Source organism: Ipomoea nil, unplaced genomic scaffold, assembly GCF_001879475.1.
Source record: "Ipomoea nil cultivar Tokyo-kokei standard unplaced genomic scaffold, Asagao_1.1 scaffold0987, whole genome shotgun sequence".
In the NCBI taxonomy this organism is placed as follows: Eukaryota; Viridiplantae; Streptophyta; class Magnoliopsida; order Solanales; family Convolvulaceae; genus Ipomoea; species Ipomoea nil.
In genome coordinates, this window is record NW_017617415.1 from 147,150 (window position 1) to 169,202 (window position 22,053).

At 33.9% G+C, this 22,053-nt stretch overlaps 2 protein-coding genes across 4 annotated transcripts in view; one reads left to right on the forward strand and one right to left on the reverse strand.

The window, feature by feature from the left end:
• Positions 1 to 15,624, forward strand: part of LOC109180064 (protein NBR1 homolog) — a 35,304-nt gene extending 19,680 nt beyond the window's left edge. The window contains exons 1-8 of one of the 3 annotated variants that reach the window (XM_019329563.1): positions 10,867 to 11,359; positions 12,359 to 13,076; positions 13,371 to 13,644; positions 13,750 to 13,876; positions 13,959 to 14,210; positions 14,354 to 14,503; positions 14,612 to 15,229; positions 15,315 to 15,624. In XM_019329563.1, the coding sequence (XP_019185108.1) occupies positions 11,336 to 11,359; positions 12,359 to 13,076; positions 13,371 to 13,644; positions 13,750 to 13,876; positions 13,959 to 14,210; positions 14,354 to 14,503; positions 14,612 to 15,229; positions 15,315 to 15,410 (2,259 nt within the window). In that variant the 5' untranslated portion in view covers positions 10,867 to 11,335 and the 3' untranslated portion in view covers positions 15,411 to 15,624. Of the gene's footprint in view, positions 1 to 10,866; positions 11,360 to 12,358; positions 13,645 to 13,749; positions 13,877 to 13,958; positions 14,211 to 14,353; positions 14,504 to 14,611; positions 15,230 to 15,314 lie in introns of those variants that run through there. The other 2 variants (XM_019329560.1, XM_019329561.1) reach the window with 2 other exon arrangements.
• Positions 15,625 to 17,273: 1,649 nt separating this feature from the next.
• LOC109179999 (pentatricopeptide repeat-containing protein At3g48250, chloroplastic) lies at positions 17,274 to 19,608 on the reverse strand. Its single transcript, XM_019329479.1, has one exon. The coding sequence runs from the start codon at positions 19,532 to 19,534 to the stop codon at positions 17,633 to 17,635; it is 1,902 nt and encodes a 633-aa protein (XP_019185024.1). The 5' UTR covers positions 19,535 to 19,608; the 3' UTR covers positions 17,274 to 17,632.
• Positions 19,609 to 22,053: the final 2,445 nt, after the last annotated feature.

Sequence of the window (22,053 nt, forward strand, 5' to 3'; positions counted from 1 at the left end):
AATTTAAATCTGATCAATCTTTTAATCAATTTGAGCAATTCATTTGATTAAAATCTGTGACCGCCATTTTTTCTACCCATTATAGGCCTAACTCTCTTGGGCGCTTATTAGTATAGTAGATAGATGTATAGATAGATATGTAGATTAACATAGGAATTATATTACAGTATTTTATAATATTAGAATAGAATTTTAACCCATGATTTTTGTACGAATAGGAAAGTAGAAATCAATATATTTTATTACGAAATAAGATTTTTTAGGAATTGGGCGGGAAGTAAAAATTGCAGGATTTTGTTTTTATATATAGTATAGATGTATAGATAGACAGATAGATAGATCACAATAGGAATTGTATTACAGTATTTTATAATATTAGAATAGAATTTTAACCCAGAATTATTGTACGAATAGGAAAGTAGATATCAATATATTTTATCAGGAAGAGAGATTTTTTGGGAATTGGGCGGGAAGTTAAAATTGCAGGATTTTGTTTTTATATATAGTATAGAAGTATAGATGTATAGATAGATAGATAGATAGATTACAATAGGAATTATATTACAGTATTTTATAATATTAGGATAGAATTTTAACCCAGAATTTTTGTACGAATAGGAAAGTAGAAATCAATATATTTTATTAGGGAGAGAGATTTTTTAGAAATTGGGCGGGAAGTTAAAATTGCAGGATTTTGTTTTTATATATAATAATGTAGATATAGATGTATAGATAGATAGATAGATAGATTACAATAGGAATTGTATTACGGTATTTTATAATATTAGAATAGAATTTTAACCGAGAATTATTGTACGAATAGAAAGTAGAAATCAATATATTTTATCAGGAAGAGAGTTTTTTAGGAATTGGGCGGGTAGTTAAAATTGCGGGATTTTGTTTTTATATATAGTATAGATAGTATAGATGTGTAGATAGATAGATAGATTACAATAGGAATTGTATTACAGTATTTTTATAACATTAGAATAGAATTTTAACCCAGAATTATTGTACGAATAGGAAAGTAGATATCAATATATTTTATCAGGAAGAGAGATTTTTTAGGAATATGGCGGGAAGTTAAAATTGCAGGATTTTGTTTTTATATATAGTATAGATAGTATAGATGTATAGATAGATAGATTGATTACAACAGGAATTGTATTACAGTATTTTATAATATTAGAATAGAATTTTAACCCATAACCCAGAATTATTGTACGAATACGAAAGTAGAAATCAATATATTTTCTCAGGAAGAGAGATTTTTTAGGAATTGGGTAAGATGTTAAAATTGCGGAATTTTGCTTTTATATATAATATAGATAGATAGATAGATAGATAGATTACAATAGGGATTGTATTACAGTATTTTTATAACATTAGAGTAGAATTTTAACCCAGAATTATTGTACGAATAGGAAAGTAGATATCAATATATTTTATCAGGAAGAGAGATTTTTTAGGAATATGGCGGGAAGTTAAAATTGCAGGATTTTGTTTTTATATATAGTATAGATAGATGTATAGATAGATAGATAGATTACAAAAGGAATTGTATTACAGTATTTTATAATTTTAGAATAGAATTTTAACCCAGAATTATTGTACGAATAGGAAAGTAGAAATCAATATATTTTATCAGGAAGAGAGATTTTTTAGGAATTGGGCGGGAAGTTAAAATTGCAGGATTTTGTTTTTATATATAAGTATAGAGTATAGATATATAGATAGATAGATAGATTACAATAGAATTGTATTACAGTATTTTATAATATTAAAATAGAATTTTAACCCAGAATTATTGTAAGAATAGGAAAATTGAAATCAATATATTTTATTAGGAATAGAGATTTTTTAGGAATTGAGCGGGAAATTAAAATTGCGGATTTTGTTTTTTATATATAGTATAGAAGTATAGATGTATAGATAGATAGATAGATTACAATAGGAATTGTATTACAGTATTTTTATAACATTAGAGTAGAATTTTAACCGAGAATTATTGTACGAATAGGAAAGTAGATATCAATATATTTTATCAGGAAGAGAGATTTTTTAGGAATTGGGCGGAAAGTTAAAATTGCAGGATTTTGTTTTTATATACAGTATAGATGTATAGATAGATGGATAGATTACAATAGGAATTGTGTTACAGTATTTTATAATATTAGAATAGAATTTTAACCCATAATTATTGTACGAATAGTAAAGTAGAAATCAATATTTCAGGAAGAGAGATTTTTTAAGAATTGGGCGGGAAGTTAAAATTGCAGGATTTTGTTTTTATATATAAATATAGATAGATTAACAATAAATGCAAATATCCCGATCACTTACGTAGAGTTTTGTTTACAGAATTAAAATTCAAAATAGAGAGAATAAGAATATTATTACAAAGGAATGATATAGAGGATAAATTAAATAGGAATATAATTGTTTGGTTGGATTATGAAATTATATAAGAATTTATATTCAAATTGTTGATTAAGGATATATAGTCATATGACAAAAATATTCGTACTCGAAATAATAAATAAATAAATAAAAGAATACTTTTTGTTGTGAATAATCCAAAATTTTTGTACGAATAGAAAAGTACAAATTAATATATTTTATCAGGAAGTAAGATTTTTTAGGAATTAGGTGGGAAGTTAAAATTGCAGGATTTTATTTTTATATATAGTATAGATTAGAATATGAATTGTATTACACAATTTTATTATATTAGAATAGAATTTTAACGCAGAAGAATTAGTGTACGAATGGGAAAGTAGAAATCAATATATTTTATTAGGAAGAGAGATTTTTTAGGAATTGAGCGGGAAGTTAAAATTGCAGGATTTTGTTTTTATATATAGTATAGAAGTATAGATGTATAGAATAGGAATTGTATTACACAATTTTATAATATTAGAATAGAATTTTTAGATGTATAGAATAGGAATTGTATTACACAATTTTATAATATTAGAATAGAATTTTAACGCAGAATTAGTGTACGAATGAGAAAGTAGAAATCAATATATTTTATTAGGAAGAGAAATTTTTTAGGAATTGGGCGGGAAGTTAAAATTGCTGGATTTTTTTTTTTTTTTTTTATATATATAGTATAGATGTATAGAATAGGAATTGTATTACACAATTTTATAATATTAGAATATAATTTTAACGTAGAATTAGTGTACGAATGGGAAAGTAGAAATCAATATATTTTATTAGGAAGAGAGATTTTTTAGGAATTGGACGGAAAGTTAAAATTGCAGGATTTTGTTTTTATATATAGTATAGATGTATAGAATAAGAATTGTATTACACAATTTTATAATATTAGAATAGAATTTTAACGCAGAATTAGTGTAGAAATCAATATATTTTATTAGGAAGAGAGATTTTTTTAGGAATTGGGCGGGAAGTTAAAATTGCAGGATTTTGTTTTTATATATAGTTTATATTATAATAGGAATTGTATTACACAATTTTATAATATTAGAATAGAATTTTGACGCAGAATTAGTGTACGAATGGGAAAGTAGAAATTAATATATTTTATTAGGAAGGGAGATTTTTTAGGAATTGGGCGGGAAGTTAAAATTACAGGATTTTGTTTTTATATATAGTATAGATAGATAGATTTTCTTTATCACAAAAACTATGTAATAGATAGAATTTCCGTTGTCTATAAATGTGATCTTTGATTTAACCTATACTAATTTTTCACTTGATTTTTTTTTTTCTTACACATAGAAAAATAAAAAAATAAAAGTGATCTTTGATTTAAGCCGTACTATTTTTGACTTGATTTTTTCCTTACACATGAAAAAATTAACAAAATAAAAATGAGTAAAGAAACTAAAAACTAAAAACATATACAGGGCGTTTGGTTGGATGGAATTTAAATTTCATTCCCACTTAATTCCAAAGGTCACTAAACTCCTTAGATTGGTTGGAAGGAATTGTAATTCCCTCATTTTTATAGATTAAAATCCCATGTCCCTCCCCCACCAAAAAAAATAAAAAAAAAAATTACCCTCCTCTTTTTAACCTAAAATTAATGCATGACAACAATGAGCATTTTGATCTTTATACTACTTATTTCATTTCAATTCCCATGTATACCAAACATTGAAATTGAAATTCCCAGCAATTTTATTCATGCAAACCAAACACTGAAATTTAAATTCTCACTTTATTCCCAGTAATTCATTGTTGGGACCGTTGGTAGAAAACACAAATAATAATCAAAAATAAGATTATTATTTTCTGGAAAGAAGGGAAGAAAAGATGAAGAAAATTGGCTAGTGTTTGGTGTTGGGTTTTGCAAGAGTCATGTGAGCACTCTTTCCTTAAAACCTTATTTGCCACCTCCCAAAGATGCTAGGAGCGTTGTGGCCTAGGCTTCCCAGGATAAAACTTGCTAGTGATTCAATGTTTGAGCACTCAAACAAGGAATCCGGCAAGCAAGACACGGTTATGAACACAGTATGGCTAAGAAGAGGAGTAGAAGCAGAATTTTGAGGTTGGAAAATAAAAGTTTCGTGCAGTGTTCTTGCTGTTCTCACTGTGTGTAAAACTCTACTGCCTCTACCCTCTCTTATATAGGGTTGAAGGAGCCAATAGCCTTTATTATGACAATTAAAAATGACATTAAAGCTGCCTTCCAACAGCTATAACAGCAGGCCACTACCTGGGAATTGAATTCAGAATTCAAAATTGGAATTAATAGACAATTAATTCCGTAACAGATGAATTCAATCCCCTCAACAGTCAGAACTTTGGGGTTCCAGACCGTTAGCGTACAGGGTTCGGTCTCAACTTTCGACCTCATCCAGTTTCGGCCCTTGCACCTCTCGTGGACTCTGTTGCACTAGAGTTGTGCTCTCGGTGCACCACAACCTCTCTTGCTCTCTTGTAGCACGAGAGTAGGTGCTCTCGGTTCGGTTCTGGCCGAACCAAGTGGCTATACCAGTTGGAAAATGCTCTCGGTTCGGTTCTGGCCGAACCAAGTGGCTATACCAGTTGGAAAATGATACTAGCCCGCAAGGCCAGTGGCTATACCAGTTGGAAAATGCTCTCGGTTCGGTTCTGGCCGAACCAAGTGGCTATACCAGTTGGAAAATGATACTAGCCCGCAAGGCCAGCCAATTTTCGAACGACATTCGTGCCCCCAGGTGCCACCGCACACGAGCAAGCCTTTTTCAATCTCTGCTAGTTGGAATTTGATTTGCACCCCCCCCCCCCTCGCGCGAGAGAGCCTATATGCTATACAATTCTACAAGCTTCAAAAGAGCTCTTGTATATAAGGGGGAAAAATCTTCATTCCAAAGCAATGTGGGACAAAAGCTCACTTTTTCCCTTCATTTTCCAACTCAAATGGGTCTACTTTGAGAATCAATATCCCATTCACCCATTATCCGTTTTGAGCAAACAATATATCGATCTCTTCGTCTCACTACGAAGAATCCGAATCCACTTTAACCCGACCCAAATCGGAAGTGGACCCCACTGATAATTGTACCACAAAATAGTCACTTAACATGCCATTTTATGCCATTTTAAGCTATTTTTTCCAACATTCATCCCCCATGAAATTGCAATTCCTTTCCCACGTAATTCCTTCCTTCCAAACAAATGCCCCGTTAAGGTGTGTGCTATTAGAGGGAAACCCAATCAAATAATTTTTTAAAAAAAAAATTAAAATTGGTGACATTTGTTGATAAAGAGAATTTGTCAATACAGTATTGTTGTTATGTACTTTTTGCACAATCAATCTTTCAATAACTAGAGAATTAACTTCTACCTTATCAACAACATAGAAATCACCTATTATGTAGAATAAATGGAGCATTTGAATGGCAAAAGATGAGTTTAGCTTACCATTATTTTATGGCATGTTTGGTTCATTGAATAAGTCAGGAATGGAATACCATTTCTTGGAATAGACATATTCCATTGTTTGGTTTGGTCATTTTGCCATTGGAATAATATTCCTATGAATGAGCTATTAACTTTGCAAGGGGAATAGCTATTTCTAAGGGTGATATTAGCTATTCTCATGTTCTTAGGAATAGCTTTTATATCACAAATACCAAAAATATCCTTTGCACATTATTTAATATTTATATTTAATAAATATAATGTATTATATAAATGTATATATTTAATTAATTATAATTTTGATCTATCAATAAATATATATTTAAATAAATTGTATGTATGTGTGTGTTAGTGTGTATATACACACACATATTTTGCATCGTTTGCAATTGATATTTTGAGAAAAGAAAAGTCTTTTCTCAAAATGACATTGACATTTATATATATATATATATATATATATATATATATATATATATATATACACTAGCATTTTGTACGCACGATGCGCAAAAATTCATGCCTAATATTAAAATATTGATAAATACAAATAATTAAAAATTATAATTTGAATTATATATACACAAATAATATATGTATTTTGCACACACACATATATAATTTATCATTCATAGAAATTTAATTAAAATATAATTAAGTATTAAATTAAAATATAATAATTTTAATAAAATGATAATCAAAAATAGAAAAAAGATATGATAGATATAGGTGTATGGTAATAATGATGTGTTATCAATGTTAGAATTAAAAACTAATAGTGTTATAACGATGTAAGGGTAATTTTGTCTAATAACATTAAAATGTACAATATTTAAAGTAAAATGTACACATTTAATTGCATACAAAAAAAAAAAAGACATAAATCAATGATCAATGATATAAATTTAATTGAGGCTTATTATGTTTTTAGATATAAAAATTATATACTCCTAAATTAAGTAGCATGTCCATTCGTTTGCCAAGCGGATGGACATTGCAATTGAAATTATAGAGCCTGGAGTCTCTTTTTATAGGAGCCTCAAGGCTCCATTCCTTACTTCTCCCACCGATGTGGGACAAGTGGAGAAACAAATATAAATATAAATAGAGTTAATACCCAAAATCGTTCTCGACTATAGTGGTTTTTCTCAATTTCGTCCTAAACGACTTTGGTGACCTAATATCGTCCCAGACTTTTGTGTTTCGCTCAATTTAGTCCCAGACTTTTGTGTTTTTGCTCAATTTAGTCACTCATTTGTTATTCTGTCCATTTGGTGTTAAATAAATAGACAATTCAGTAATTTTAATATTGGCATCTCTTTACTCATAGACATGTGAACTGCGAAATCTCTTTTTTTTTGTTTTTTGTTTTTTTTTTTTTACGAATTATTCCCAGAATTACTCCTAAAACTGCTAATATAAAATTTGATTTGTAGGTCCGGGAGTAATTCTGGGTGTAATTCGTACAAGAAAGAGGAATTTCGCACTTCACAAGTTGAAAGTAAAGAGAGATCAATATTTTAAATTTATTTACGAAGGGGAATACCCAAAGAACTCAAAAGAAAGAATCAGTGCCAGTATTTACATAGCGCCATGATGGTATGCCCTCTATATCATCTTCAAGAAAGCTATAGGCACCATCTGGTGGATTAGGCAGCAGCTGGATGCCATTGGCAGAGTTCCTAGCAAGGGTAGCAAGGTAGTCCGCAACTTGGTTTTGTTCGCGGAAGACTGAAGCGATGCGGCAAACTTCAAAGCAGCGCAATTCTTTCTTACAGGCCTCCAGGATATTATGAGCTGCAATAGAGGGAGGCCTGGAATTATTCATGTACTTAACCATCTCGCCAGCATCACTTTCAATTATCACTTTCCCGTATCCCAAGTGTACCAGTAGCTGTATTCCCTTGAGGAGTGCCCATGCCTCGGCCTCTAGCGGTGAGCAACCTCCAATATTGTATAAGAAGCCATGTTTCCACTCACCAAGGCTATTTCTAATGACTCCTCCGCAGCTGGCCCTGAACGAATTCAGGCATACAGAGCCATCAATATTGAGTTTAACGAAATTTTCCTGCGGTTTCGACCAGCATAGAGGTCTCCACGTACTCTGACCATCATGATGATTCCCTTTTTGGCTATCAAAGAGAGATCAATATTGACATTACTGAATTGTCCCTTTATTTAACACCAATTTGACGGAATAACAAATGGAGGACTAAATTGAGCGAAACACAAAAGTCTGGGACAATATTAGGTCACCAAAGTCGTTTAGGACGAAATTGAGAAAAACCACTATAGTCGAGGACGATTTTAGGTATTAACTCAATATAAATATGTATTTTTATAATAATAATAATAATAATAATAATAATAATAATAATAATAATTGTTGTTGTTGTTATTCTCTTACACACATGCATATAATGTAAATAAATAAATAAATAAATAAATAAATAAATATATATATATAACATTCAGTATATCATAATTATATTATTATTATTATTATTATTTTGTATAGGGGTATTTATGTCTTTAAAACCTATTCCTTTAATCAACCAAAAAACTGAAATACAATTACTGAAGTCTATTCCTTAAAAATGAACTAAACAATAGAATACAATTCATATTATATTCTTTACCTATTTCATTTCTTGTGGAATAACATTCTCATTCCCTTCAAATATTTCTGTGAACCAAACGTGCTATAAGAGTCTCTTCATGCGCTACACAATAGATTCTCTTCTGAGTTCGTGTTTGTGGATAAATAAATTTATATTTAATATGTAAAGCGTTAGAGTTTTCTTATTGATATTATATTATATTGAATATTGATATTGATTAAAGATTATAAATATGAATCACCCAATTAATTGAATCATGATAAAACTATCAATTAGGGTTGGGGTTCAGCCTTTGGAAGAATAATAAAATTATCAATGAAAGTGTTTGTGCCGAGCAAAAAGTTAACCTTTCTAACAAGTAGATGTAACACTTGATCATGTTACATAATTATCATATTTAAAGGAATATTGTGTGTATATAAATCAGAGCAATTATTCAGAATTTCTCTTATCTATAACTTGTTTTTTTAGGAAAAATGTCAAATTGGCCCCATAAGTCGAGTGGATAGTGCAATTGGGTTCCCTAAGTAAAAAAAACTTCATTCAGGTCTTTTAAACCGGTAAAATTGTTCAATTAAGTCCAATATGACTTGTTTATCAGGTTAAATCGATATGGTGTTGATACGTGTCCTTTTGTTTTATTTTTTAAAACAAATATTTTTTTATTTATTAGAAATTAAAAATAGGGAAAAGGGTCAAATAGACCCTTGAACTATAGGCAAAAGAGCAATTAGGCCCTTCAACTTTTAAAATGTGCAATTAGGCTCTTTAACTTGTTATTTTGAGTCAAATAAGTCCAATAACAGGTTTTTCACCTGTAATAACCGGTCAAAAAATTCCGGCGATATTTTCCGACGAAAAAACTCCGGCGACAACAAAATTAAAAAAAAAAAAAACTAAACTACCGGAGAAGACAACCGTAGCCGTCTTCCTTAGACTGCTGTGGCCGGTCGGCCACGGCTGTCCATGAAGAAGGAAGACAACCACCGGCTGTCCGGTGCGGACAACTGGTGGTTTTTTTTTTTTTTTTGTTTTTTTTTTTTGTTTTTTTGTTTTTTGTTTAAATTTTATATTTTTAATAATTATTATTATTTTAATTGATTAATTAATTATTTTTTTTTTTTGGAAAAGAAGAGGGTGGAAAACCCGTGAAGAAAAGCTAGCGGCAGTGAGGCCGAAAGATCAAGTGTACTGGACAGTACTGCTCGCTCTAGCTCCAACTTTGTCCTCCCATATCACGTCTTCTAGAATGCTAGGCATATCCAACAGCTCTCTTGCCCCCAGGTCATGCGAAAGAGCTGTCGCGGCGATTCGGTCGGCAGCTTGGTTCTGGGTACGAGACACCTGCTTAATAGCCAAGGCTTGAAAATGCTGGCATTCACAAACACATAATTTCAGAATATTGCACCCATTCTCAATCCCATTGTCCATATCTGTAAAGCTTTGGACAGTACACAAGGATTGACTTTCGATGATCAGCTTGTGAACGCCCCATCTTGCTGCCATCCATAACCCCAGCAAGAGGGCCCATCGTTCGGCGTATTCCGCTGAGCAAGAGCCGATGTTGTACGTGAAGCCCCGCACCCAATCCCCAAAGTGGTTGCGAAGGATGCCTCCACATCGCGCTCTTGTTCCCAAACCTTTGCAACAACCGTCTATGTTGAGTTTCAACCACCCGGCTTCCGACTTCGTCTATGGCATAGCTACTGTCGTGCTCATCCGCTGCGTGCTTCTTGGGTTCCACCTCCGCTGGAACGCCATTGTGATCTCGGGGTTCCACCTCCGCTGGAACGCCATTGTGATCTCGTTCCATTGGTTAATCACCAAGGCCAGAGACTTATCCCAAATAAATAATATTTTTAATAAATAAAAAACATTTATTTTAATAAATAAAATAAGAAAGACACGTGTCAACACCATATGGATTTAACCTGGGAACAATTTTAAGGGGGCTTCTTGAATGAAGCAGATTTTTTCACTTAGGGGACCCAATTGCACTATTCACTTCCCTTTTTTTTTGAGTACTAAATGTAGTATTTGTTATTAAAGTACAAATAGTTAATAGTTAATATCACACCTAGTTGCTTGAACTCATAACTTCTTATTTTTTTTTTATAAGGAAGGAGATATATCCTACATATACACACTACTTGCCTCAACCGAAATTCAAACCCATCACCTCCTATTTAGGGGAGCAATCCGATACCAGTGAATTACAAGCCACTTGTTTCATAACTTCTTATTTAAAAGTCACTTTTTGTCACTCAGGTCATTGACAATTGATTATCAATTTATTATATAATGTTGGAGACTAATTTTTGTGCCACTACATCTTCCAATGGGAGAGAGTTACGTAGAAACCATATCGATTAAGATGTTCTGACCTACACAGGATGATTTCTTGGATAGACTTGATAGACTTTTTCATTACTTAGCGCAGTGGTTATCTTTGGGACCAAGAAATTCGCAACAACAACAATAATATAAGTTTCATTGTATATATATATAAACAGACGGCAAACAACCAGGTATATATGATACGGAGTAGTCTGTATTGAGATTTGAGAGAAGGGTTTTAGGTATAGATAGAAGCGCGGCTCACGGCTACGCGTGGTCTGCGGTAAAATCTTTCAATTTCTGTTTTATCTTCGCCGTTTCGATCGCTTTGCTCGTTGAAGAATTCTTGTAAATTCTAGGTTTAGGTTTCTTTGCATCCCGAATTTATTAAAAAAACAAAAACAAAATTACATATTTGCTGTTTTGCGGTTCACCTGGAACGCTATCTAATCAGAGTGGAGTCTAGTGGAGTAATCTGAAGCTTGCTGACCGTTGCTATGGACACTTCAATTGTCATCAAGGTTTGTTTTTTGCCCATGATTCCGATTTTTCTTGATTTGTTCTAATTTTATTGTTTTTAATGTTGTTGATTTAGTGTTCGATAATCGTCTTTTTGTTTTCTTGTTCCTGAATACGCCACTTATTTGAGCTAAACTCGTAGGGTCTTAAAGTTCATTGATCTTAGGATAATTCTCGTTGTTTTTTTTTTTTTTTTTTTTTTTTTTTTGTCCTTCATTCCAATTTTCTTTATTTAAAAAAAAAAAAAACCTTTTAAGCTTTATTTATTTTTAATGATGATTTGATTTCTTTTTCATTGTGCCCCAGGAATTAATTAACTATTTTAAAAGTATATTAGTGATGTTTTGGGTTTCTGTGTGCATAATAATCAATTAAAAGCAAGAATTATAGCTTCACATTTTTGTATCGGTGAATCAGCTGTTGTGAGATACTTGTAGGCCTAGGCTGAGGAGAGATATAATGAAGTTTAATAAAGGGGCTTTTTGGAAGATCATGAACTATGAAGTGCCTGCTTTCCATTCTATGGCAGGGAAAGAGTGCTCTTCTTTAGTTTAAGGTCTTTTTGCTTTTAGCTTGTAGACTTGTGGTGATACTTGATCCATGAAGCAGTTGTAGTTCATAATCCCATGTGATGTAATGGCTTTATGAGCCTTGATGATTTGATTTGCTGGATACTTGGCTTTTCATTGATGGTGTTCATAATTGAAGCAGATGTTATTGGGTATATATGTGTATATGAAGTGTTTTCCTAACAATTGATTATTTTATGGGCAGTAGTAATTTTATGTTATGGATTGAAAGATTCTTTGTTCCTCTTTGATTGAAAACTTTCACTTGGCTAGTGCCTTTTGTGTGTTAAGTTTTGTGGTTCATCTAATGCATGCTTTATCATAGTTCTTATTCTAGTACTAGTATTTGCCTCTGTTGACATTCTTACCCATGAATTATAATTACTTAAATTGGTAATATTTGTTCTGTATCCTATGCACTATGCACTTTAGGTTAAGTATGGAGAGACACTCCGGCGTTTCAATGCTGGTGTTGTTGATGAGAAGCTTGCTCTTGACATAGATCAACTGAGGGAGAAGATACTTTATCTCTTCAACTTGTCTCCTGATGTTCAAATCACTCTTACTTATATTGATGAAGATGATGATGTGGTAACACTGGGAGATAATGAAGATTTGAAAGATGTTGTGAAACAGGAGCTGGATCCCCTTAGAATTACAGTGAAACTGAATTCTGAGAGGAGTGGTAGACCTTCATCAAGATCCAGTGGATCTTCTACTCCCTTGAGATCTCCTTCCATGCAGCCTACATCTCAGAACATGAATGCTGGTGTTTCTGAACTTTTAAAGGCAGTGCCTGAGCCTGTGCGTGAAACACTCATTAAACTGTCTGCCGACTTGGCTTCTAAAGCTACATCATCTGCCCCCCCTGTCCTTTCTGAGCTCGTTGAGGCATTCTCAAAGGTAGGCTTATCCTATCTAAACCAGCCACAAGAGACCCAGAGTAAGAATGAATCTGGCTCACAGGAGCAACCTTCTGGTAATGCTTGTGGTGTGACTGAGTGTGGTCCAAGGGTTGATGATATTCCATCGGAGGTGTTTCTAGACACCACGGCTAATAAAATGGAAGCCATTGTGAATGAGGTCTTGAAACCTAGTAGTGAGGCATCCTTGAAAACAAGTGGACCAAACCCTACGAAAGTACCTGAAGGTGAGGCCTTTGTTCCCAAAACTGTCTCTGTTAATCTGAATGAACCTTTGATTGGATCTGCAGTAGGTGATCCTGAACCTACTGTGTTTAAGTCTGATGTTGGCAAAAGGGTTGGAGGTAAGAAATTTGGTGATAGTAGTCTAGTTGGAAAGGCTCTTGGTATTGCGAACCCTGGTGCTCCCTCTTTTAATGGAAACAATATCAATAATACTAGAGACTGTACTGGATTTGGTTCTTTCAATCTGAATGTATCTACAGATTCTGATCATCTGAAGTGGTCTATTTGGGACTCAGGTGATTCAAGTTCTGGTGGTTCTTTAAGGAAGATGTCACGGGGTGATTTTGGGTCTTCAGGCCCACAACCTCGTCTGAGTTTTACGGGTGGGTGTCCTTTCAGTGGTGTGCCCACAGCCGATAACCCATTTTCACCCCTGCCTGTTCCCTTTGATGTCCCTCCGAAAGGAAGCCATAGCCACAGTGTTGGGAATGGTACTATATTCCATAAGGGGGTTCGTTGTGATGGTTGTGGGGTTCACCCAATAACTGGCCCTAGGTTCAAGTCTAAAGTGTAAGCAACTTGACTTCAACTATACCTTGTATTGATAAACTTTGTCATCTATTATTTATTTATTTAGAAAGCAATTGTATTGTAATACTTCTATTTTAATGGCAGAAAAGATGACTATGACCTGTGTAGCATCTGCTTTGCTGAAACGGGAAGCAGTGCACAAGACTACATCAGAATAGACCGCCCTGTAAACTATCGGCACCCCTGGTCTTTCAGGGGCTTAAGTGATCATGTATGACAATCTCTCTCTTAAGCCCTCTTTAGTTATTCCATCTCTTAAACTTCTTTCTTAGATTCTGTTCTTCAATCTACAGCATGCCAGGATGCGATCTACAGCACCGCCACACATGTTTAGGGGAATTGGGGTGAAACCTAGTCGACCTAAACTTGACAGCCGTTTTATTCAGGATGTCAATATTTTGGATGGTACCATAATTGCACCATTGACCCAATTTACCAAAATATGGAGGATGAGGAACAATGGTAATTTTGTCTGGCCACAAGGTACCCAACTTGTGTGGATTGGCGGAGATAGACTAAGTGATGCAATTTCTGTTGAACTGGAGGTGGGCAGTCTTAGTTTCTTAATTTGATTTTTACTAAGCTGCCATTTCTTTTAAACCCCAATTTTAAGCTCCTGTCTTCTTGCATCAAAGTGTTTATTTATTTTGTTACTAATGTTTTTTTTTTTTTTTGTTGTGGTTGCCAGATCACTGCAGCTGGCTTGCCTGTCGAACACGAGCTTGATGTGGCAGTTGATTTCGTTGCTCCTAATCTTCCAGGCCGTTATGTTTCGTACTGGAGGATGGCCTCACCATCAGGCCAAAAGTTTGGTCAACGTGTTTGGGTGCTTATCCAGGTTAGAAAGCCTTTCAGTATCATTTGTATGTGATGGCTACTATTAGTGAACACATATCTGGTATCGTTTTTTTGTATTAAGCTCTTCACCATTCATCCTGTAATGCAGGTTGCTACTTCCACAATGGAGCCAGTAAAGAAGCCAGTGCCTGAAAATCTTCGTGGCTTGAACTTGAATCTCCCTCCCGCAAGCAGCAGCAGCATAGGAATCCCAGAAATGATTAACGTGAATCCAGAACCACTGGTTGAAGAGAGCCACAGGGAGCCTAATGTCTCTTCCAAATCTGCAGAGTTGGTTGAGCCAGTTGTTGAGGGGACAAACTCAATGAAGGATCAGGAGGTCAACTTCCCTATAAATGACAGCTTATTTGTCGGTCTTGACAGCACAGCACAACCTGCTCCTCATCTTCCTCCTCCTCCTCCTGTAACCACCGGGGGTTCATCAATTTCGTATCCTGTTGTCGATCTCTCCAATGTTGAACCAGCTGTGGCACCTGCCAGACCACCACCACCACCTCATATGAATGTGGATAAACCTTCTGAGGATGTGACAGATAGCAATGAAGTGGAGTTGAGCCTCCTAAAGGAACTTGAGGCGATGGGTTTCAAACAGGTTGATCTGAACAAGGAGATATTGAGGATGAATGAGTATGATCTACAGCAGTCGGTGGATGATCTCTGCGGTGTTTCTGAGTGGGACCCTATCCTTGAAGAGCTGGAGGAAATGGTAGGTTAAAGCATGAATGAATACTTGTTTATACTTGAAGAATTCTACCTGAACTGAACTAAAAATATTGAGTTGTGAATTTCAGGGCTTTTGTGACAAGGAAGTGAACAAGAAACTCCTCATGAAGAATGGTGGAAGCATAAAGCGAGTAGTCATGGATCTTATTTCTGGAGAGAAGTAGTTTTCTCGAGTATATCTATCTATCAATCTCATAATAATATTATGTGGTGTTGGGTGTGTGCGTCTTAGAAGTTGTGATATATATATATGTTGAATGTGATGTGGTTTTGAGTTAGCAAGCCATGTTATGTATGGCTTGTGTTGCTACTCTAAGTGGATGTTTTAAATTTTAATGCATACCAATAATAATGACTACCAACTTTATTACTTTGTTATGCTTTGCAAGTTTGCATGATGTTGGGGCAGCTAGCTTGTTATTTGTTGGATTGTGTAATATTTTGGATCTTATTGTCAGTCATATCACCCACCATAGTTGTAATGTAAAATGCACCAATTTTTTCTTCAAATAATAATAATAATAATAATAATAATAATAATACATTTCTGTCACCATTGCTGCATTTATCTAATTATGCTTAAGGGTGTTGGCAGTGATCCTATTGGTAGCATAGTTAATTTAATCAGTTAATTTTGATTTAATTTTGATTTATTTGATTATTATTAGTTGTTTGACTAAGTTTGATTAATTAGCTTTTTGTAACAATTTATTGTTTTAAAATGTTAAAATTTAAAAAGTTGATCAAAGTAATTTTTTCAAACAGTTTTTTTAAGAAGTCATTTTGTATGTAATCAAGTATCGACTAATAATTAATTTATCAAACATTTTTTGCAATCAATTAATGTTATCAACTAGTCAAATGCACCCATTTAGCTATTAGGTATATAAGTATATTTGTGTACATTATTCAAATATTGTTTTAGGTCAATTCAAGTTTGAACCTAAAGTGGTAATCTATATATAAGACCTTCTCCAAGGGAGCGTTATCTGCTCCCTCAAACAGTGCTACTTTTGGCGCTGAAGTACTCAATGAAGCGTCAAAAGTGGTGCCATTTTGTCGATTGTCTACAGTGCGCGCCAAATATGGCGCTCACTGTAGCTTGGCGCCAAATGGAGTTAAAAATTTTTATTCTCACTTTGCCCTTGGCCTTTTTTATTAATTCTTTTTGTATCCCTATTTTGTTTTTATAGATTTACATATTTTGTTAAATACATAAACATAAAATTTGAATAATTAAAAATAAATTATATCATTTGAAAGATTGCATCAAGACGATTAAAACAAGCCTAATATTATATATAAGATTAATTAAAAATTAAAAACATAATTTTCATAAAATTAAAGGGACCGGCACGTTTGGGGTCTTTCAGTCACAATTTGCAATAGTCAAGGGACCGACACGTTTTTAGGATAAACGTGTATTACATGATATAATGACATCTTGCATCATAATGCACGATATGATAATTGAAGATGAACGTGATGAGTAAGCGGATATACAACGTTGGAGAGAAGCGCCGGCTATTGAAGTTGATATACGTAGAGATGAAGTTACTCTATTTCAAGAATTTCTTACTCGACATAGACAAATAAAAGATATTATGCACTTCGTAATGCATTGATTGAGCATTTGTGGGAACGATTGGTAATTTTAAAAATTGAATGTAATAGTTGTTATATGTTATATTATTGTGGAATAAAAATATTATTTGCATTACAATTAAATTTTATATTAAAAAATTAAAGTAAAAAATGAAAGTTATAATTGATGAGAAAACAAATTATTTTTGTGTAGAAATAAATTTGGTGTAATGGGTTGGAGATGAATAAAAGTTTAGTGTAAAAATATTCTGAGAATATTTCTTTTGGTGCAGAATGTTGTGTAATGGGTTGGAGATGGCCTAAGCGGGGTTAACTCTGCGAAACATTTTGATTTATGAACCAATTATTTATATTTAACCATGTCTGTTGACCATTTATCATAATTTACATCATCCTGGGGATTCAACATTTTGGGGAAGAAATTGACAATCCTGTAAAACATTTTCTTTTCATATTATGAGTGAAACTGCAACAACCAAACTAATGCGTTGAATGAAAGGATGCTAAAAGCTTGCTATGCCTTCCTTGTACATCATCTCTAGTAAAAAGCTAAACCAAAGATGAAAACCAATTTGCAGTTTCCAAAACTTCATCAAAGCTTTTCAATGAACCTACATACCAAACGAGTCGTGTCATGAAATACTTCTCTGGCAGCTTTACGCCTTTACCTCGTACAGCTTCGCCCCCATCATGAATCAGAGTGTTCTCATGCACCAATCTCATCCGTGAACCTAATTTTCAGTTTCTTGTCTTGACCTGAGGGAATAGTCACAAGCACACTTCAACTGGTGATCTTTGCAGAACCAAAAAGGCTGCAAATTTTAGGATGTTTACGAATATGGTGAGGGCACTTGTAAAGAAGATCCTTTGCCTCGGAGTGTCTACCCTCTTCAAAGAAGGATTCCAAAACATGATGGTAAGCTGCAACAGATGGATATCCCTTACTCAATGCCTTGAGAAATTCCATTGCATCCTCCACTGTCCCCAGCTTTGAAATATACCGATAAAAAGGTTCTGCAAAAGGTGGATAATTCTGCTTCTTCATCATACCAAGTAGATCCAATGCTTCATCCATTTTCATTTCCCCCAACAGCTTTTCGATCAGGTTCTTATATGTTGCTTGCCATGGTCGCAACTGAGCCTGCTTCACCATCTCTTTTAGCAATTCATAAGCACCGACTACTTTTCTCTGACTCACAAAACCATTTATCAATACATCCAATAGATCACCGTCCACATCAAGATTTTTCTCCATCATCTTAGCCAAACAAAGCAAAGCTTTATCGACTGCATTAGCTTCACAGTGCCCTTGAATCAAAATAGTCCAAGTCTTAATATCGGGATTGCATCCTTGTCCTTCCATTACATCTATTACCTCACACGCTTCCTCTAGCCTCCTCGCTTTACAAAGTCCATAAATCAGTTGGCTGTAAGTGATGTTGTCAGCTTCATACCCTGCATTTCTCATGGCTTCCATGATTTTCTCCGCTTCATCAAATCGCCCCAGGCAAGTCATGGACCTATGAATAACATCATAAATCGGCTTTGACAGTGAATTCCCAGCTTCCTCGTATTTCTTCACGACCCTAAATATCAGATCAAGATCGGGAGGAACACGAGCTGCAATGCTTCGTAAAAGTATAGCACACTCACCAGTTGACGGCTTATAAGGGCTATCCATCATATACTCATAAAGCTCTACAGCATCTTTAAACCTCTTATTCTTCTGAAAAGTCCTCGAGACCTTTATATAGGTATCAAGATCCATATCATAACCAGCAGTCTTCATCTCCTTCAGCATACTCCAAAACTCTTCGATTGATTCTTCTTGGGGAAGAACCCTAAGAATCCCATTATACGTTACACCATTGTGATCATAACCAAGCCTTTCATTAACCCATTTGAAAAACTTCACAGCCTTCAAAGGACACCTCCCATCTCTAAGTTCCTTTAAAACCCTAAGTATAAAATTATCTGAAAGCAAGATTTTTTTACTCAACAATTCTTTCTCCACCTCGTATCCCCAATCTGAACTCTTAATCACTGCAACCACCTCATTTACCGAATCAGAAGTACCATTTTCTTTCATCATAAGCTTGTGAAACTTTTCCAAAGCAGCAGCATCAGTATCCATTTTCAACTTGCGGAAGCTAGAAAATATAGATTTGTAAGTTTCTCCATCAATACAAACTCCCTTCTCTCTCATTTCCTTAACAATTACCCAAAACTCCTTCATCGAATCCTTGTGTGCACAAATCCTAAGCATCAAGCTATAAACAGACGAATTCGGTTCAAACCTATTAGCATTCACAGCCCAATTGAAGAATTTTTGAGCTTTTTTGGGGTCTTTAGTGAGCCTTTTTAACAAATACATAACAGCTTCGTGGCTCAACGGAGAGCCACATCTTTCCGACAGCGTTTTCTCGAACTTAGCGGACCAATCATTTGAAAGCACAAGCTCTATGACTGAATCGTGCATTGTCGAAAAGAAGAGCTTTTGGTTTGCATTAAATATTATATTTGTAGAAGTGCGAAATGGAGAGAAATAGGAGGGAGAGGGATGGAAGAAGTGAGTCACCTGAGTATGAGTGGAGTGATTTGTGAAGGGTCGATCAGAAAAGAGAGAGCTTGCGACTCGAAGGGAAGCCAGTGTTCTCCTTGCTCGATTCATGGCTGCCGCCATTGCTGGAGGCTGCGCTTGGGTTTTCCAGGTTTTAGTTTTAATTTGAAAGTTAATTTGGATCCGTACCCGAGAGTTCGAGACCCACAGGGTTCAGTCATCAGTTGTTATATAGTGACCATGATCTATAGGGCAAATTATGCTCTGCATCTGCATGGTGCATACGGATACAAAAACAACGTCGTTTTATTAAAAACGCGCGTCTCCCCTTATAAAAAAATTCAGGTTCGATTCCCAGCAACAACATATGAACTAAAACTCCAGAATCGATGAACTATAATTCCATAATCGATGAACTATAATTCCATAATCGATGAACTATAATTTCAGAATCTAATCTATGAATTAAAAATTTCAGAATGAATGAACTAAAATTTCAGAATCTATGAACTAAAATTTCAGAATCAATGAACTACAATTCCAGAATCGATGAACTATAGTTCCAGAATCAATGAACTAAAATTCCATAATCTATGAACTAAAATTCTAGAATGAATGAACAACATAATGCTGTTGCTGGGAATCGAACATGATTTTTTTTTTTGTAAGGGGAGACGCGCGTTTTTAATAAAACGACGTCGTTTTTGCATCCGTGTGAACCATGCATGGTGCATACGGATGCACAGCATAACTACTCGATCTATAGTGCTATGAGGATCATGATTGTCAAATGAAACTATATTAGAATTAAAATAATGTTTCAATATTGTTAAATTAAATTAATGTGTGTGAAAAATGAAACTAAAAACAGAGCTCATTCAATAATGTATATTTTTTTTAAAAAAAATTCAACAATGTATATTGTCAAATGAAATTGTAGTATAATTAAAATGATACTTTAATGGTGTTAAATGAAACTAGTTTGTGTGAAAAATGAAACTAGTGTGTGTGAAAAATGAAACTAAACTCCAGAGTCATACAATAACATATATTGTCAAATAAACGTGGAGTGTAATTAAAATAATACTTCAGCACTATTATAATTAAATTAGTGTGTGGAAAATGAAACTACAAAACAGAATTCATACACTAGTGTATATTGTCAAATGAAGTTGTAGTATAATTAAAATGATACTTTGGGATTGCTATAATGCAACTAGTGTGTATGAGAAATGGAACTGAAAAACACAACAATATTATCAAATGAAATTGAAGTGTAGTTAAAATAGTTAATACCCAAAATAGTCATTGACTATAGTGGTTTTTCTCAATTTCGTTTTAAACAACTTTGGTGACCCAATGTAGTCTCAGACTTTTGTGCTTTTGCTCAATTTAGTCATCCGTTTGTTATTCCGTCAAATTGGTGTTAAATATAGAGACAATTTAGTAATTTCAATATTGGCATCTCTTTACTCATAGACCTGCAAAGTGCGGAATCCCTCTTTCTTTTACGAATTACTCCCAAACTTGCGACGATGGGTTTCTTCGTCTCCATAACCGGAGACGAGGATGGGTATCTTCGTCTCTGGCGGACTGGCGGAGACGTTCCGTTATTATTATTTTTAAAAAATTATTTTTAAAAAATATTTTAAATTGGGTGACCTGTTAGAAAGGGGGAAAACCCTGCAAATTGAACAAATTGTTTGAAATAGGTTAGTTTAGGGACTCAATTGTATTTTTTTGAGTTCAATGATCTAATTGCATTATCGTGTGCAGTTCGATGACCTATTTAACCCTTATTCCAACAACAAAATATGTTTTTATACAAATTGTGAGGTGGGTGGTGGTTATATATGGCAAATTATATCGTGCACAATGCATTATGCGCATTAAGAGTTTATGTGTATTATGTTAAGAGTATATGTGTATCGTGTTAAGAGTATACGTGTATCGTGTTAAGAGTTCATGTGTATTACGTTAAGAGTTTATGTGTATTACGTTAAGAGTTTATATATATTATGTATTATGTTAAGATTATGTGTATTATGTTAGGAGTTTATATGTATTTTATTATACAATTATGTACATACAAAACATGGGATTTTTAGGGCGCACAATATGGTGCACGGTATAATAATTGGTTATATATAGGTTGATCTGTTTAAGTTGTAATCCGTGGGTTAATCGGGTCAGGCTTGGTCTCATAATGTTGGGAATTCATACAACTCAACCCATTTTGGCATATCTACTTCTCGAACCAAATTTTGATTGATATGTCATTTTTCAAACACTTCTTTAATCAATTGAAAAGTTACTTGAAGTATAAACTATGTCAAAATAGAGTTATACTATATATATATATGTGTGTGTGTGTGTGTGTGTGTGTGTGTGTGTGTGTGTGTGTGTGTGTGTGTGTGTGTGGGGAACATATTTTTACTCCTTTACTTGTATTGGCAATATTTATTGTCAAAATATTACAAGGAGCAAGGGGCGATCACCTTGAGAGATTTCTCCCATGACTGGTGAGACTCGATTCCTGGTTATTCTTTTCAAATTTCACTCTTATGACTAAGTGAGCTGTCCATGCGGACAAAGCTATGCTTTTTTGTAATCATGTTTGGTTGGAAACCTTTCATGTTTTG

What these genes read in the sequence shown, in the direction of transcription:
- LOC109179999 (XM_019329479.1), bottom strand. Translation starts at nt 19,534, where the DNA reads ATGGCGGCAGCCATGAATCGAGCAAGGAGAACACTGGCTTCCCTTCGA.